This window comes from Myotis myotis, unplaced genomic scaffold (genome assembly GCF_014108235.1).
Source record: "Myotis myotis isolate mMyoMyo1 unplaced genomic scaffold, mMyoMyo1.p scaffold_m19_p_1, whole genome shotgun sequence".
NCBI lineage: Eukaryota > Metazoa > Chordata > Mammalia > Chiroptera > Vespertilionidae > Myotis > Myotis myotis.
Window position 1 is genome coordinate 99328964 of NW_023416313.1, and position 19927 is coordinate 99348890.

At 41.0% G+C, this 19927-nt stretch overlaps 1 protein-coding gene across 1 annotated transcript in view; it reads left to right on the forward strand.

Moving 5' to 3' along the window:
* The window catches only part of CUBN (cubilin), a 285455-nt gene extending 269583 nt beyond the window's left edge, over positions 1–15872 (forward strand). The window contains exons 61-67 of the mRNA XM_036346196.1: positions 582–744; positions 1078–1283; positions 5687–5834; positions 6744–6925; positions 10217–10382; positions 11866–12101; positions 15398–15872. Coding sequence (XP_036202089.1) covers positions 582–744; positions 1078–1283; positions 5687–5834; positions 6744–6925; positions 10217–10382; positions 11866–12101; positions 15398–15505 — 1209 coding nt within the window. The 3' untranslated portion in view covers positions 15506–15872. The remainder of the gene's footprint in view (positions 1–581; positions 745–1077; positions 1284–5686; positions 5835–6743; positions 6926–10216; positions 10383–11865; positions 12102–15397) is intronic.
* The last annotated feature ends 4055 nt before the right edge of the window (positions 15873–19927 follow it).

The following is a 19927-nucleotide window of genomic DNA, read 5'->3' on the forward strand; positions in this document are numbered from 1 at the left end:
ACAACGCAGGCGGCAGACAGGAAGCAGCTGCGGGCCTCTTTGCTCAGGGAGCAGAGGAAACAAAGCAGAGACAGTAGGATGTAGAGTGAAAAGGTCAGGGGTGGGGTGGAGAGCAGATTCTGTTAGGCCTTCGAGGCCACTTTCATGGCGTGGCCTTTGTACTGAGTGGAAGGGAAGCAGTGAGGAGGGTTCTTAGCAGAATATAGATGGCCCGACTTGCATTTTAACTGTTTCCTCTGGCTGACATGTTGAGGACCCAGGCAAGGGTGGGACCCGCACCATAGTGAGTGGATGTGAGGGTAGTGATGGGTTTGCTGACTGTAATGACACATTATTTTTAAAATCATATATTGCTTTCACAATCAGAAAAAACTTTTTAGACATTGTATCAGGTTTTTACTGAAACTCGTTTTATATTATATTCAATTTAATAACTATTCTGTTCCTAAATTAAAACTAGCTCTAAGAACATCAATGTAAGATTCTTAATCATGACTTATTGGGACTTCACATCCATTTTAGTATAAAATTTTCAACTTCTTGGTGAATAATGGAGAACTAATGAACTATTTTCCTTTCAGTTATATGACGGGGAGAGTGAAAATGCCAAGCTGGCCGGAACATTCTGTGGTCCCACTGTACCCGCTCCCTTTGTCTCTTCTGGGAACTTCCTGACAGTTCAGTTTGTCAGTGACATAAGTTTAGAAAGAGAAGGATTTAATGCCACATATACCTTCATCGACAGTGAGTAAATGGAGACATTTTTATATATTATGAAACACGTGTACTTATGCACTAAAAATAATGTCACACTTATATTTAAATTCAGTGTTAATTATCATCCAAGTTCAATGTCAATTACTAAACACCATGTTACTTACTCTATGTTTAATTCAGAGTATAAATCTGGTACAATTCTTAGCCAAGAATATATATTCTAAATTCTTCATGGAGTGATGGATGTAAATATAATTCCTTTGGGCTGGAGGGGTAGAGAAGGCAGAATTTTAAATATTGCATGTGTGATGAGACATGAGTAAAATTTGTCTGGAAAATTGTTCTTTTTTCTCATCTCAGTGACTTGTGGTGGAACATATAATGCAACTTGGACCCCACAGAATATTTCGTCACCCAATGCATCAAACCCAGATGCCCCACTTTCCACCTGCACGTGGGTCTTCGAAGCTCCTGTGCATCAGCAGGTCGAGATAACCGTGTGGGCATTCCAGCTGCAGTCGCGGGACTGCCACCAGAATTACTTGGAGTTTCAGGACACACCGGAGGTAATCATTACAGTGTGAATGGCATTCACATCTAGTGACCTTTTTACCAGTACTTGCATAACACTTGAAGTATGAATAATGAAATAAATTGTCAAAATTTCTCCTAGCTTAATGTGTTTTTTAGCTATACACAAACCCTCTATTTTAGGTGTTGAGAAATTTGAACGTGGTTCTTAGGTCAGGAATTCTCAGACTTTCATGAGCATAAGGAACATCTGGGTATCCTTATACAGGTGCATACCCCTGGGCCTCTCTCTCAGAGAATGATTCCCCCACATAGCACCCATTACTGTGAATTTTTTTAGGTTTATGTATTTTTTTTTTTTACTTATTGTCTAAAGTTTTACATATGTCTCCTTTTTCTCCGATTAATGCCCCCACCCCAAGCCATTCCCACCGCAGGCAAGCCTTCATCTTGGTTATGCTAATATGCATGCATACAAGTCCTTTGGTTGCTCTCTAACCGCCCCCGCTCCCCTGCCATTTGTCTCTGGATCTATTCTTGTTCATCAAATTATGTTGATCATTATATCCTACATATGAGTGAGATCATGTGATATTTATCTTTCTCTAACTGGCTTATTTCACTTAGCATAATGTCTCCAGTTCCATCCATGCTGTTGCAAATGGTAAAAGTTCCTTCATTTTTATAACAGCGTAGTATTTCATTGTGTAGATGTACCAGAGTTTTTTAATCCACTCATCTGTTGATGGGCATTTAGGTTGTTTCCAAATCTTAGCTATTGTAAATTGTGCTGCTATGAACATAGGGGTGCATATATCCTTTCTGATTGGTGTTTCTGGTTTCTCCAAATGGGAGTTCCATTTTTAGCTTTTTGAGAAAACTCCATACTGTCTTCCACAGTGGCTGCACCAGTCTGCATTCCCACCAGCAGTGCAGTAGGGTTCCTTTTTCTCCACATCCTCTCCAGCACTTGTCGTTTGTTGATTTGTTGATGATAGCATTCTGACAGGTGTGAGATGGCATCTCATTGTCATTTTGATTTGCATCTCTCAGATGATTAATGACTTTAAGCATATTTTCATATGTCTGTTGGCCTTCTGTATGTCCTCTTTCAAAAAGTGTCTATTTAGGTTCTATGCCCATTTTTTGATTGGATCATTTATCTTCCTTTTGTTAAGTTGTATGAGTTCCCTGTAAACTTTGAAGATTAAACTCTTATCTGAAATATCATTAGCAAATATGTTCTCCCATGCAGTGGGCTTTCTTGTTTTGTTGATAGTTTCTTTTGCTGTGCAGAAGCTTTTAATTTTGAGGTAGTCCCATTTGTTTATTTTCCCCTTAGTCTCCACTGCCCTAGGAGCTGTGTTAGTAAAGATATTGCTACAACATACGTCCTCTATTTTACTGTCTATGGAGTCTTGTAGGATTTTTATGGTTTCCTGTCTTACATTTAAGTCCTTTAGCCTTTTTGAGTTTGCTTTTGTGTATGGTGTAAGTTGGTGATGTGGTTTCACTTTTTTGCATGTATCTGACCAAATTTCCCAGCATTTTTATTGAAGAGACTGTCTTGACTCCATTATATGCTCTTGCCTCCTTTGTCAATTATTAATTGAGCATAATGACTTGGGTCGATTTCTGGGTTCTCTGTTCTGTTCCATTGGTCTATATGTCTGTTCATGTGCCAGTACCAGGCAGTTTTGAGAACAGTGGCTTGGTAATATAACTTGATATCTGGTATTGTGATCCCTCCAACTTTGTTGTTCTTTCTCAGGATTGCTGTGGCTATTCGTTTGTTGTTGTTGTTGTTGTTGTTGTTTTGTTTTGTTTGTTTGTTTGTTTATTCCAGATGAGTTTTTGGAGAGTTTGTTCTAGATCTTTGAAGTATGCCGTTGATATTTTAATGGGGATTGCATTGAATTTGTAGATTGCTTTGGGTAGTATGGACATTTTAATGATGTTGAATCTACCAATCCATGAACATGGTATGTTCTTCCATTTGTTTATGTCTTCCTCTATCTTTTTTCAATGTCCTGTAGTTTTCCGAGTACAGGTCTTTTACCTCCTTAGTTAAGTTTATTCCTAGGTATCTTAATTTTTCCATTACTATTAGTTTTTGATGAGCATCTCTGGTGTTCTGATTCTGGTGTTCCATGGGCCATGCTTGGAGAAACACTTCTGTAATTAGTGGAATCTAAGTATAGGGTGAGATGAAGGGGTCAATGCAAACACAGGGAAATCAATGAAGAGGCCATTTAGCCTGGCTGGCTTGGCTCAGTGGTTGAGTGTTGATGAACTGGGAGGTCATGATTCGACCATGGTCAGGGCACATACTCAGGTTTTGGGCTCGACCCCCAGGGTGGGGTGTGCAAGAGGTGGCCGATCAGTGATTCTCTCTCATTAGTGATGTTTCTACCTCTCCCTTCCTCTCTCTGAAATCACTAAAAAAATATATTTTTAAAAAGAGACCATTTAGCCCCACTCTATTGGGACTATATTTATGGTACTGTAAGAGAGAAAAAGTGGGGAGGAGTTGTTTTGGTTTAAAAAAAAAGTCCAAATTCCGATGGGATAAGTTATTGAGGAGACAGTTGGACATAAAAGTGTGATAGTGAGAGAAGGTTTGAAGATTTGGTTGTCATCATCATATGAGTCAGTAGTTAAAACAATGAGAGTAATGAGATTATCCAGGGAACTGTAAAGTGAGGAGTTGGGAACAGAGGACAGATGCCTGGGGGAACACTTGGGAATGCCTGCAGTGTGAGGAGATTAGTTAATCTACCCAAGTTAATTTTAGAAGGGTCATGTTCAAACCCCCATGTGCTGGCTGGCAATAGAAGAGGATCCAATCTATCACTTCTGAGTTTTCAAGTCCTCCTCATTCTATATCTGGGTCCCCTGTATTGCACATGTATCTTGGTGGAGGCTGACTTCAATTGGAGAGAGGTTTGAGAACTACTGGCTGCTGAGCAGACACCAGATTTGCTGAATTATTACAAAGCACAGACACCGAGGTATATTCTATTATCCCATGGTGGTCAAGATGCTAGGTTATCATCATTCCATTGGTTATCAGAACACTATTTGTATATCCCAGTGGTACTCTTCCTGGAAGGACTTAGGGCCAAACACAACGCTTTAGTTAAAGCTGTTTCTATTTCCCATTGCTTCGTGAATCCAAATTTCCCACTGGATGCAGACATGCTACTCACAGGGCACCAGACAGTTCTATATTATACTGGCAGCTAGATTAGCCTCAAATAAGACCCTATATTTGTCATGAATAAATAATTCAGCTGAATGAATAAAGGAAATAACAAACGGTTTCAGCATGAGTAGGGAGGGAAAAAAGTTAATAAATCAACTGATAACAGAAAAACTGAAACTCTCAGGGTGTCCAAAAGTAGAAAGAGAAGATATAGTTGGAAGATCATGAAAGAATCATGTGGTGGAGGCATTGCAGATAATAAAAAGATCTGCCTGGATAGCTGGCTTCGGAGTTGGCAACCACAGAGAGTAGAGATGAAAGTCAGTGGTATTAAGGAATGCAAATTAGGATATTTAATGGGTTCTCTGTAAGAACACTGAAACCTCCAAGTGCTCATAAAATGACTCTGAGCTAAATACCACAAGTCTTTAATTAAGGACGGGAAGTAACCAGGAAGAAAGTGAGAATAATGAGAAGTGTCAGAGAGTATCTTTGGCCAGATGTGGAGACTCTCAAAGGAGAACTAGCTTTGATGCAAGGACGTAGGCTGCAGAGAGCAGCCTGGGGATCCCTGCCCTTCCTCCCACCCCTCATTCTTACTCAGTAAACTGTGGACTGTGGGAAAGAATGGCCTCTACCAGGAGACTGATGGAGACCCAGGTATCACTCAAGGCTAAGGATGTGTACAGGAATGGTTAACAATGCAATTAAAGTTCAAGTATACAACAGGGGAGTTTAGGAAAGGACCAACAACAGGAGGCATTGTGGGGTAGAAGCTCAGATCAGTACTAGGAGTTTGCAGCAGGAGTGGGGAGTGAGCCTTTCAGATGTTTAAGAATTATAGATATTAGAGGCATATCTGTGTGAGAGGCAACAGATGCCCCGACTTTGATACAAGTAGACGAACTGTAGCTCACTTGGACAGCACTGTGCTCAGAGCAAGGGCACAGACCTTGGCTATGAAGAGAGGAGCATGGTCTCATTTTCAGGAGGCAACTTATCTGTCTGGTGATTTCAACATAAACTTGACCTCCCCTACTTCCTCTCCCTTAGAGAATGTGAGACAGTTGTGGATTCCAAGGCTAATGCCAGTCTTATTGCCAAGTGTCAAACAATATAACTAGTTTCCATGGCTGAATATTGAAGCACACTTTCATATGCATTTCATTTCTGCTATGGCCTATTTTCTTTTGAAGCAAAATATAATGTGATTTGGCTTCCATTTCTTTTCAGAGCAGTGGAAATGCAAGGATTCACCTCTGTGGCAGAAATGCTTCAGCTGCGCCGACGTTTTATTCTTCTATGAGCACTGCCATTGTCATTTTCAAGTCCGAAGTTTTTAGTAACAGCTCTAGAGTGAGTTTTACCTATCAGATTGCAGGTGAGCCCTGGAACTTTATCTTTTGTACCGAACATCTTCCATCAGTACAATTATTGCTGGAATGGACTCCTGAGGGTAAATTAGGGCTTGTTAACTTGAGCCACACCAATATGAAGTGAGTCTCTTCACTAGAAACCAGGCCCAATTTAGCAAGTTACTAAAGCTGGTTTCCGAAGAGGTCAAGCTAATATAATACTAATTCAAATGTTTAGAATGTCAGCATACTCTTCAAAGTTCGCATAGTTAACAATTTAAAATTATATGTTATTTTATTAGTTATCCACTTGAACATTTATAGAAATCACTGTAGCTTAGAACATTTTTTGTCAAAACCAGGAAGCTTTGAAAGGCTATTTGATTACTAAAACTGAGAAGTTTATTTTCAGAGAACATTTTCTTTCATGTTCATTCCAACCTTGATTAAAACTAACACTGCCTTTGATTAAAACAAATAAAAACACTATGGTGTTTTCACCAAAAATGGTTAAGAACAACAATTTGCCAGTTCAATCGGAACAAATAACCCATTAAAGGGAAATCCTCATACAAGACTCTGTCTTGGAGGTAGAGACTTTATTCATGAAAGAGTCTAAATGTCAGCCAACCACCTCAGTGTGATCAGAAAAAGCACAGAGAATTCTAGAACATTCATCTTTAAAGGTGAGTGCTCCTATTTCACATTTCACCTGCGGGTGTTTCCTGTCGCCAAGACCCTGCGTAGCGTTTACTCCCCGTGCCCTTCACCTCCCCTCGGGGATCCCAGTGACCTCAAAGGTAGATGCAGAGGCTGGCTTAGTTTTTTTTTAAAGTGTTTAAATTTAACCATTTCTTGAATTATTCCTGTCAGGTTGAAAGAACACTAACTATTGGGATACATACATTAATTGTGATTTTTTTTTTTAATCTAAGGTTGTAACAGAAACTATAAAAAGGCGTTTGGCAATCTGAAGAGCCCCGGATGGCCCGCTAATTATAACAATGACATGGATTGCACTGTTACTCTCACAGCCCCACAGAACCACTCCATTTCCCTCTTCTTCCACTCCTTTGGCATCGAGGACTCAAGTGAATGCAGACATGACTTCTTGGAGGTAACATACATTTGGATCTCATGCAAATGAATTATTTAAAAGATGATGGATCACTTCAAGTTTTTCACCTTTTTCTCTGCTGCTGCTAAAAATATACCCCTTACTCATTTCATTAATTTATTTCTTATTATTTCACTCCATAAGTCTCCTATGGCCAGGCACCAGAAATGCAATAGGGCTCCCAGGAGGCACATAGTCCAGTGGGAAGGCCAGGCAGGAAATAGTCAACTCCCACAGGATGTGAGAAGGACGAACAGAGTCATGTGGGGGACAGAGAAAGCTTCTTGAAGCTTAAGCTTCGTGTCCTCCTTCCACCCTCCACTCCTCCCCAAACACAAGAGAGCAGCGTCCTGAGCCTGGAGCAAGCAGAGGCATGCTCCTCCAGCTCTTGCCCCTCTGTGATTCCCGTGATTCCCGGGGCACCAGCAGAGCGCCCTCTGCGCCCTTTCTGCCCCAACATCACCCACCTTGTGGAAGTGAGAAGGACTGTGGCGTTGTTATTCATGGGAAGATGTTCTGAATGAGGCCATAACTGGTGCAGGCTGTGTATGTAGCCCAATGCCTCTATTTTGCCATGAAAGTCCCAGAGCTCCCCTGGGTGTCCTTTACAAGCTCTGTGAAAAATGAATTCATTCGGAGGAAATAAAGTGGTCTACGCAGAGGATGCTGAATTCTCTGCTCTCTTTGAGTCTGCAGTAAGGTTTCCATAAGGTTTGTTCACTCCTTTACATCTGTTATGGAGTTTTAATTTTCCTGGAAAGCTCTCCTCTACAGAATTCATCTAAGTCAGTGGTTCTCAACCTTCTGGCCCTTTTAATACAGTTCCTCATGTTGTGACCCAACCATAAAATTATTTTCGTTGCTACTTCATATCTGTAATGTTGCTACTGTTATGAATCGTAATGTAAATATCTGATATGCAGGATGGTCTTAGGCGACTCCTGTGAAAGGGTCATTCGGCCACCAAAGGGGTCTCGACCCACAGGTTGAGAACCGCTGATCTAAGTCCTTTGTTGATGAATATTCTTAACCTATAATGTGACAAGTAGTGGGAGGAAGCTCCTGCCTTTTCCATGGGGAATACTTGCCCTGGTAGGAAACTGGAGGAGAGGGATGTAGCAGGGAGGAGTCGAGGAGAGAAATACAGTACTGTTTGTGTCAAGCAGGGTGTTCAACTCAGACCTATGTACCTCACGCACCATGGAATCTAAACATTTGTATGAAGCGCAAAGCAGAAAGGAAGGGAGGAGTGGGATACCGGGAAGGACAGACTACCCGGTCATTTTGGAATCCCACTGAAGCTACATCCTGCTCACCTCAAGCCTGAGTTGATCATCGCTGACTGGAGTTAGTGTTTGTTCTTTGCCTTTGTCCGCTGGGAGTGAAGGCCAGCTCTCGAGCACTGACGGATGAGGACTTCTCCTCCCAGCTGTCCTTCCTTATCCCATAGAAATGGGTCTGAAACTTCTTGTCCTACAAACAAAAACAGGAAACTGCTATTTAGGCCTGTGAAGTGCAGCTGCATCTGGTTGTTGGTGGGAAGATCGTGGCATGGTTCATGTGGCAGCCATCCCAGCAAACCTCGGCCTTCCATCTGTTAGCTATGGCAGGAACAGAAATTTCTGAGGATCCCAACTGTATTAATCAACTCAAAGGCCAAGCGCTAGATCACATTTGGAATTTGCATTTGTCTTCAGAATTTTGAGACCCTCTCTTCTCAGGGTCCTCTAATGTCCTGGAAATGTCTACCACTCTCATGGTTTCTGCGAAGAGAAAAATGTGTAGAATAAGTCATTAGCATGTTCCGTGGGAATCAATACCTTGCTCATCTCTCAGAGCATCAGCTTTCTTAAAGATAATCAACAGAAAAAAGGCCCAAAGCCAAGAGTATTGTGATGGCACATCTGGTCCTCTAGCATCCTTGGATTGGCACCCATCCCTGTCTCCTGGTAGATAACTGGCTACTCTGTCCATGGCAAGGCACTCCAAAAAGTACCAGAGAGGCATTATTCCCTCGATTGGCTACTGCATAGACCTAAAAGGAAACTCTGCAGGTTAACACAACCCAGCAAGATGAGCCCCTGGACCTCTGAAGACACGCTATGACTTAGAACAATCAGCAGTGGACCAAAAGTTAAACTACAAAATTATGAAGGAGGAACTTCCAAGATTCTGAGTACCTATATTAACAAAACCATCACCTCTGCTTTGCCTGGAGTCCTCCTCGAATGCACAGGAGGAGCCAGGCCTGAGGACAGAACGAGGCTAAGTTCACAGTGTGTATGTGGTTATAGACATGTTGACTCGCTTCCTGGTTTTCTGTGTGTCTACTCCATGCAGTGAATTAAAAAAAAATCTAGTCAGCTGCAAAATGTATTTTTAAAATATATCTTAACAGTAAGAAATTTTGTCAATTGAGTTGCCTCCTTTTTTCATATAGAAATTTCTTTTGTTTGAACATTATATGCTTTACTAGAGGCATGTGAACAAAATTTGTGCATGGGGTGGGGGTCCCTCAGCCTGGCCTGCACCATCTCACAATCCGGGACCCCTCAGGGGATGTCCGACTGCCGGTTTAGGCCCGATCCCAGTGGGATCGGGCCTAAACCGGCAGTCGGACATCCCTCTCACAATCTGGGACTGCTGGCTCCAAACCTCTCACCTGCCTGCCTGCCTGATCATCCCTAACCCCTCTGCCTGCCTGCCTGATCACCCCAACTACTCGTCTGCCTGCCTGATGGCCCCTAACCACTTGCCTAGCTGCCTTATCACCCCTAACTACTCAGCCTGATCACCCCTAACCACTCAGCCTGCCTGCCTGATTGCCCCTAACCACTCTCCCTACCTGCATGATCTCCCCTAACCACTCACCTGCCTGCCTTATCCCCCCTAACTGCTCACCTGGCTGCCTTATCACCCCTAACCACTCTGCCTGCCTGCCTGACTGCCCCTAACCACTTTGTCTGCCTGATCACCCCTAACCACTCTGTCTGCCTGTCTGATCACCCCTTACCGCTCGCCTGCCTGCCTGATTGCCCCTAACCACTCTGTCTGCCTACATCATCGCCCCTAACCACCTCTGCCTGCCTGCTTGATCGCCCCTAACCCCCTCTGCCTCGGCCCCCGCAGCCGCGGCTTCATCCTGAAGGACATCCGGAATGACATCCGGCTATCCGATCTAATTAGCATATTACGCTTTTATTATTATAGATTATATGCTAATGAGTAGCAATGATAAATCAAAGAAGTATAACATACTCAAGGATAATAATTCATGACTCATTTTTAAAGGTAAGAAATGGAAGTGATAGCAGTTCGCCATTACTCGGCACATATTGTGGAACTCTATTGCCAAATCCTATCTTCTCTCAAAATAATGAACTGTACCTGCGATTTAAGAGTGATAGTGCAACTTCCAGTCGTGGATATGAAATTATCTGGACCTCATCCCCCTCTGGTAAGACATTTGCACTTTGTGTAGTAAAGCAATGTAGGTGAGAAAAACATAATGTGCCTAATAGAAAAAGACCATTAAAAGTGACCTATCTTTTTAGCCAGCTGTATACTTGATTATTTTCTGATAAAAGTAGAGATTTTTAACAATGAACATACAAAGATTCTATTTAATTCTACTTTTACTCATTTCTGTAGATTATTATATGTTAAAGAATATACATTTACATATAGTATAAAGATTTTTAAAATTCCTTTATAAATTCTGATTTTGTCATATTTTTTACTTTTGAGTTAATCATCAAGGTAGTTCTCTGAGAATTAAAAGGAAAAGTTTTTTTAAAAAGGCACATTACAACCCCATCCTTGTGCTTACATAAGTAGCTGTGCTCTGGGCAGCTCCTGACATTTCTGGGCAGTCCTGGAGGTTAATTGCTTTTTCAGGGCAATAAGTACCTTTCTGCATCTTTGATTGGTTGCTTATCAAATAATGAAGGAAATTTAAGTCATGTCAGTATCTTTAAACTCAAAAGAGAAAGAATACTTTGTGACATGTCCTCAAGATACCTAAAAACTTTCAAAATAAGAATGATAAAAATGACATTTTAAATACACTGAGGAACAAGAAAAGGGTTCTACCAAGACAATCATAGGTAATGGAATCTTGGCGCCTAAAGATACTTAAAGATGAGCCTCAATGCCCTAATTTCACAGATGAGGACATACAACACCGAACTAACGAGTTGCCCAACACGCAGAGCTACCAGTAGATTGTGGTGGAGGCAGGACCAGACGCCAGTGATCAGAACCCAGCCCATTTGCTTGTTTTGTCATGCCATGTATCTTCCTCCTGTGCCGCACCATATCTGGATACCCGAGGCTATCTGGTCTGAATAATGATAGTATACAAATAAATTAACACCAACACTTACTTTTTTTGGCTTTAAGTATGTCAATCTTGGAACTGCCAGTGATAAGCCCAGTCAAGTCACTTTTATAATAATTACTGCCCAAACATCCAGTAACATGTTTTCTGTTCGGCCCTGAAATTTCACTTTTATTTCACCCACATCATTATAAGAACTCACTGCTTATGGAGAACTCTACCGTATAAAGTACACAACAACTTCAATTACTCTCCCCTACAGTTACCTAATTTAGTTCTCGGTTTTCCCATTGTGTTTGCAGCCCACCATTTTCAAAGAACTGACCTGGAGGAAGCTGCCCCTAAGTCATGATTGAGGGAAAGGAAGATGTGGTGCAGAAAGGGGTGGGGGAGGCTTGGGGGGCAGCCTGGTGGTGAGGGAGTGGGAGGGACTAAGCTCAAAGGAGAAACAGGAAAAGGGTCTCCCCCTCCACTGCTCTTGCAGAGGGCCTCAGCACCTAAAGGAAACAGCAGCCCCATCTTATTGCCTTACAAGTGCACTAAAGGACTCCAACTGTTTTCTTCTTTGTTGAATCAAATTTCCTGCAATTCTTTCTTGCAGGCTGTGGTGGAACTCTTTCTGGCGACCATGGCTCCTTCACCAGCCCTGGCTATCCGGGCACTTACCCAAACCACACTCACTGCGAATGGACCATCACCGCTCCTGCCGGAAGGCTTGTCACCGTCAACTTTTACTTCATCAGCATTGACGATCCTGGAGACTGTGTCCAGAACTATCTTATGCTCTATGATGGGCCAGATGTTAATTCTCCATCCTCCGGACCATATTGTGGCACAGTGAGTAGAGCAAGATTTTCAAATTCCCATTTATTATGTTTAAATAATGAAAGTAACTCAGCATACACTTTTAAAGGCAGACACATGCAAAGTACAAAGCACAATGTACTGTTACATATTCCGTACAGTTTTCAGATTTTTCTTTCTATTTGGGGGAGAATGAGTGCCACCTAGTGGTCATTGCATTACATTAATAGTAATATAGTTTCCAAACCCAACTGTGCATCGGAATTACATACAGTTCTACAGTTTTTACATAGGAATCACCTATGCTGTTACAGTTATTAATTGCAGACTTCCAGTACACACACCTACTAAATCATAATTTCTGGGGGAGGAGGTGTGGCACATTGTTTTTTAAAAGTTCCATTTCAATGCACCACTAAAGGTTGAATACCCGCATTTGTTTCTGCATGATTAGGACTTCAGAAAATTTAGGTGCCTGGCTCCATTTCATATACTTCTTGTTGAAAATTGTGCAGATTCTTTGAAGAAGACACAGATATTAAAGACTGGTCTGGTGACCAGGCGTTTGATAGTTTTTGCAAAGTTCTGATGGACTGGTAGATTTCTGACATTGACTCAACACTGTTTGCATGTGCCTGCATTGCCCTCTCGTTTTACTGAAAGTAGATACTAACAGAGCTTTCAAGTAAGCAAATGTGATTGCTGATGGGAGGGTATCTACTTCTCACTGTTCTACTTTTTAGTCACTTAGGCTTTCTAACCAAACCTGACTGAGAATTATGTCATTTGGAAATCTACATAGTTTTTTTCAAAATATATTTTTATTGATTTCAGAAAGGGAGAGGGAAATAGAAACATCAACGATGAGAGAGTATCATTGATCAGCTGCCCTCTGCGTGTCCTACACTGGAAATTGAGCCCACAACCCAGGCATGTGCCCTGATTGGAAATCGAACCGTGACCTCTTGTTTCATAGGTCCATGCTCAAACCACTGAGCCATGCCAGCTGGGCAATCTAGATAGTTTTTTTTAAAAATATAACATGATTTGTAAAATTATCAAATGTTTATTTTCAGAATTATCAGAAAATAAATGATTTTCCAAAGCCCTGGGAATTCTCCTATGCATTCTTTTAAAACACCTTTTGAGTATATTTGCAGATGCACAATATATTTTATACTGTTTTGTCATATGTATTTTTCACTTACCAAAATATCATTACCATCTTATACCAATAAAAACACTGGGGTATCATATTTAATCATTGGATGGGTATTCTATTGCACAGGTACCACCTAATTTATTTGATGAATCCTCTCTGGTTTATAGACAATACTGTGAAAAACTCTCTTTAGCTGTATCCTTATGTACAGAGTTAATCACCTGGGAGCAGTCTTAGTCACTTGGCCAGTAGATACTGAATCCCTGTTATTCTCAGGGATTCACAGGAAAGAGAAGCCAGTCAATGTGTCACATTTCAAATTTAGAGACTGACTAGGTCTTAGAATTTATTTGAAATTCATAAACATTTCAAAAGGGGAAAAAAGAGGTCACCTTTAACAACACCATTATTTTGTATCTGCTTGGCTTTGTTTTGTTTTCAGTGACTTTCAAACATACAATCCCATTTGCTCCCCACAGAGGTAATTCAGTGATGTGGGAAGAACAAGGATAACCAGGACTTTGCAGATAAAAGAAAACTGAGGGTAGAACTTAACTGTCATTTAAATTAATGGCACACTAAGTCAAAGTCTATAATTAGATATGTCAGGTTTTTTAAAAATTGTGGGTATTTATAATATTTCACCAGTTTTACATTTTCTTTGATAAATGAGGACATCATTTTAAGTATAATTGTTTTCTTTTTAAAATTACAGATACAACTGATTTCTTTAGCATTTCAAGTTCAATAAAATCAGTTTACTTCCAGAGTGATAAAAGCCACTCCTTAGATTGTTAACCTAAGTAACAAATTCTAAACATGAAAGAATAACAGGAAAAATTCAGAGAATCAAAGAAGAGTTAAAACTTTGGTTAACTATTCACACTAGTTTGTTAAAGTAAAATAATAATTGAAAAATTTGGGAGATTAAAATGGAAAGACAAAATTGCATGCATGCAGAAATATGCAATATTGAATATACCTTGATATATATCTCTTTGGGAAAATATTCTCTGTGCTGTACTCACTTGAATAATTCACTGTCATGGAAATGTCTGCCTTTGATGAGTCTTTGGGAGAATTGATGCAGTGAGGCTCAGTAGAATGGAGGCCAGATTCCAAACTGCAAGGAATCTCAACCCACTGTATAGTTTACCGACATATTTGGCTCACAGTTCACCTACTCCCATTTAGAATGTAGCTCATGAGAACAAGACCTTTTGTCCGTTTGGCTCATTTTTTTATAACTCCAGTGTTAAAAAAAAAAAAAAAAAAAAAAAAGTGCCTGCAACATGGCAGTCTCTTGATACCAGGAAAATATTTGTTAAATGATTAGGGAATGGGAGAAAGCTGAGACCTCATCCCCAAAAACACATTGTTCCACAGAAAGGGAAATGAAAATAAATCCCCAAAGAAAACTATAGATATTAAGGGGAGAGAGTTGCATACTTTACTTACATGACTGTTTCGGTTGCAAATATAAGTATGTGTTTTCATTAGAAAAATTAAAATTTTAGTAAGAACTTGAATTGGAAATTCAATTTTTTGTGTTGTTAATACTCACCCGAGGATATTTTCCCCCTGTTGATTCTTAGACAGAATAAAAGGGAGAAGGAGAGACACAGAGAGAAACATTGACGTGAAATACATCAATTGGTTGCCTCCTGCACTTGGGGATTGAGCCTGCAACCGAGGTATGTGCCCTTGACCACAATTGAACCTGAGACCTTTCAGTCCACAGGCTGACGCTCTAACTACTGAGCCAAACCAGCTAGGATGGAAATTCAATTTTTAATGACAATTATTCTGAGATATAATTCACATACCATGCAATTCATCTACTTAAAGTATATAATTCAATAGTTTTATTAGACTGAAAGTTGTGTAGCTATCATCACTACAACCAATTTTAAACATTTTCATTACCCCCAACGACCCCAGTAAACTATATTCATAACACCCCATTTCCCTTCAACCCCTAACACCAGTAATATTCTTTTATAAAGTATGTATATTAATTCCTAGCAAGATTACTTCTAGACATATTTAACAATTTACTGTAATTTTGTTACTGCTTTTTGTAGTACCTTTTAGTATGTTAACATTTTTTGAAAAAGGTTCAGATTTGTGAATAATATAACTTGTTACTTTTTTTTTTCAATTTTAGGACACTAACATAGCTCCCTTTGTGGCCTCCTCACATCGGGTCTTCGTAGAATTTCATGCAGAATATGCAGTGCGGCCCTCAGCAATACAGTTAACCTGGGACAGCTGAGGGCGCCACACTGATTCAGCACTGTGGCTCATCTGCAGGAGCCTCAGACATCGCCCTGGACAGAGTTCTGCCATCCTGATCTGTGACCCTGCCTATGCCACTGAGAGTAACTTTAACACTTGATTTTCACCAAAGAATGTGTGGAATCAATATTTGTACATTTTTAAAAATGTAGAACACACCTTCTTTAATTTTGGCTGTACTCGTCATCCTTAATTCTAATATTTGAGCTGAAATTTTCTAAAATTCCCTAAAGAGTTGGAAATGATTATGGTATATGTGCTGTAAATTTTCAAACATAAATGATAAAACAGAGGTGTGATTTTTACTGTGAATGTCAAATTATATGTAATAAACTTGAATTGTACACAAATATGCTGCATTCATTTTTAACTTTTCATTTCTTATTTTTTTATTGCTTAAGGTATTACAAATAGTAGTACATATCTCTCTCTCTCTCTTTCTTTTCCCCCATTGACCTCCCCGCGGCCTCCCCTCCCCCTCGGCACTTGCCCCCCTGCCCCCCCCCCCCCAGTGTCTTGTGTCTGTTGGTTATGCTTATATGCATGCATACAACTCCTTTGGCTGATCTCTAACCTCTCCAACCCTCCCCTACCTTTCCGCTGTAGTTTGACAGTCTGTTCGATGCTTCTTTGCCTCTATCTATTTTTGTTCATTCACTATAAGATGTAGGTGTATATAAATTTTCAAGTTGAATTTTTACATTTAAGTATGAATCCTTCAGGGAAAGAACACTGGAGCCAAGCTGCTGCATTCGGATTTAGTTCTACCAGTTAAGAAATGTTTACTTAATTCTCTCTGTTTCAGTTTCCATAAGTACCACCAGTTTAAAAATATAATACATGGAGTTATAAATAGTTGAACAACACTTTTACAAACTTCTCTTCTGCCTTTAACAAGAGACTTTATGTTAAATATGCAAAGTTAGGTCCTATTAAGAACATGGGAACAAGAGAATGAAAGAAGCTTTGAGAATGTTTTCCTTTATTGTACTCTTATATTCAAACTAGTGGCCCAGTGCACGAAATTCATCCACATTAAAAGGGAATTAATTAGTGGAAATATTTTAATATTGCTATTTGCCCTTTCTCTATAATAGAAGTGTGAGAGATGAAAGGAAATTAGTAAAATGTATATGAAAATAATATATAAATTTATTAATAAACTAGAGGCCCTGTGCACAAAAATTTGTGCACTTGAGAGTGGGGGGCCCTCAGCCTGGCCTGTGCCCTCTCGCAGTCTGGGACCCCTCGGGGGATGACCACCTGCTGGCTTAGGCCTGCTCCTCGGGGGACTGGGCCTAAGCTGGCAAGCAGACATCCCTCTGGCAGCCCAGCAACCCTCGGGGGATGTCCACTTGCCAATAGGGAGCAGACCTAAGCTGCAGTCAGACATCCTTAGCGCTGCTGAGGCAGGAGAGGCTCCCACCACCACTGCTGTACTGGAGCCATCAGCCTGGCTTGTGGCTGAGCAGAGCTCCTCCATGTGGGAGTGCACTGACTACCAGAGGGCAGCTCCTGCATTGAGCGTCTGCCCCCTGGTGGTCAGTGTGTGTCATAGTGACCAGTCATTCCTAGTCTTTCTGCTGTTAGAGTCAGTTTGCATATTACCCTTTTACTATATAGGATAGAGGCCTGGTGCACGGGTGGGGGCCTGCTGGTTTGCCCTGAAGGGTGTCCTGGGTCAGGGTGGAGGTCCTGCTTGGGTGCCTGGAAAGCCTGGGTGAGGGGCTGATAACTGTTTGCAGCTGGTCACACCCCTTTCAGGGTGGGGGTCCCCACTGGGGTGCCTGGCCAGTCTGGATGAGGGGCTGAGGGCTGTTTTCAGGCTGGCCAAGCCGGTGACGGAAGCTCCCAGACTCTCCGTTTTTTCTTTTTTTAATTCTGGGTTTCATTTACCTTCTATAATTGAAACTTTGTTACTGCTCCAGCTACAAGGCCAGGGCCTGCTGAAAGCAGGTATCTGGGGTTTGTTTAGCTTCTATAAATGCAACTTTTTTGCTTAGAGTGGAGCTCAGAGCCCGGCCGCAGCAGGGAGGAAGCTTGGCTTCCTCCATCACTGGAGCAAGCAAGCCTCCTGCTTGCTTCAGCTACATGGCTGCCAGCCACCATCTTGGTTGGGTTAATTTGCATATCCTGCTGATTAGCCAATGGGAAGTGTAGCAGAGGTATGGTCAATTACCATGTTTGTCTATTATTAGATTAGATAAACAGTAACAAAAGGATATAACAACAACAGAAGCATGATATAAAAACAACAAAAACATGATATGAAAACAACAAAAACATGATATATTTTTATTATCTATAGATATAGTATTTCCAAAGGTAGCTTCAATAATAGATCCATTACAAATCATTTCACAGAGGATTTCAATAATATCCATTCCTAAATGAAAACTGCAATCAAGTTTGCCATCTCCAAGTTTTACTAATCATCCACTATAAGCAGAATCCTCTGATCTCGTATTTGTTGTAAGAGACAACTTTCTGAAACATCCCCAAACATTACAGTACTTTAAACTCATTTGTACTATGGCTGATCGCATAGCATGTGGTACATTACTGAGACATTGTCGAAAATCCCCTCCAAGAAGGAGAACTTTCCCACCAACTACAACATTCAAATTCATAATTTCTCTTAGTAATCTGTCTATGACGTTTATAGCATGACTGGATGCCATGGTGCATTCATCAATAATGAGAAGTTGGGCCTTTTTAATAGTTTTAGCAACTTCACTGTTTATATCGAGTCTAGAAATTAAAGTTTCATTTAATGGAATCGGTAATTTATATTGGGAATGAAAGGTACTTCCACCAAGAAGTAAATTTGCAGCAATTCCTGTAGATGCTGTGGGTAAAACAGTACAACCACGACCTCTAATATAATGTATTAAAACTTTATACAGATATGCAGGTGAATAGGATTCCTAGCTGGCAGGCCCCTGATAGCAAGCTGGCCACCTGTCGATTCCGTGAGGAATGGGGCTCCCTCTTCCCTCCTGTCAGGGTCCAGGGTGCAGGTGAATGGGGTTCCTGGCTGGCAGGCCACTGACCGCAAGCTATCCAACAGCAGATTCTGTGAGGAATGGGGCTCCCTTCTCCCTACTGTCAGGGTCTGGTTTGAAGGCTGGCCACAACCCCTGTTGGGCCAGACCCAGAGTTCTACCCACAGCAGCAACCCAGGACTGACTGCCGCTGGGTTCTCCTGGCGCTCCAAGGGTGGGTTCTTCCTTTAGGCCTCGAGGAAAACAGCTCTGGGAGTGCGCAGCCCTTGGCAAGGCGACCCAGGACTCAGTGCGTCCATGCTCCGAGGGCAGGTTCCTGCCTGAAACCTTGCCCTCGCGGGAAACAGCTTAGGGAGGGCGCAGCTGTTGCCAAGACAACCCCTGCAGGACTGACTTCCTTCCAGTTGGTCAAGCCTCGGACGTGATGCATTACACCCAGGGTTTTTATATAAATAGATGCCACAGAAATTTTTTTCTGCAGGAGTAGAGACCCCCATAAATAATATATTTTTACCTTAAAAAATCCTGCTTCCTTTCACTCTGTATTATGGATAGATGCATCAACTTTATGGATGACATGCTATTGGAAAGAACTGTGAATGCAATGAAGAGTACCATCAAATCAAAAGGAACAATGCACTAAAACTATCAAGATGAAATTTGATAGGGATTGATATAAGATCGAGCACTTTTATCTAAAAATGAATCACAAAGCTACAGAATGTGGAGAAAGTTTCACAATAACCTATGGAAATGACGTAGAAGTTTTATCTGAAAGCAAGATTAACACAGGCAGCTGTCAAACAATAAAAAAAGCTTTGATCTTAGATTATATCATTAGAGTAATGGGATCTACAAGAATCATTTACCATCAGAGAAACATGCTTCCCTAGAAGGCATATTACAATATTTAGGAGGTGAAGAACGCATTGTCAAATACAAAATTGAAAACTTAAAACAGGGAAAAAGAATATTTTGTCCCCTTCTATAGGTTGTCTTTTCAATTCATTGGTGGTTTCCTTTGCAGTGTGGAAGCTCTTTAGCTTAATGTAGTCCCACTTGTTTTAATTTTTTTTATTGTATTATTTTATTATTTTATTTTTTTTATTAGTTAAGGTATTACAAATGTGTCCTCATCCCCCCCATTAACCCCCAATCCCCCCCCTGCCCCGCACACTCATGCTCCCATCCCCCTGTTGTCCATGTCCATTGGTTTGACTTATATACATGTATACAAGTCCTTCGGTTGATCTCTTCCCCTTACCCCCGCCCTCCCCTACTTTCCTTCTGGGGATTGATAGCCTGATCGCTGTTTCTCAGTCTTTGGGTCTGTCCCTTTTCATCAGTCTATGTTGTTCTCTATAATCCACAAATGAGTGAGATCATGTGGTATT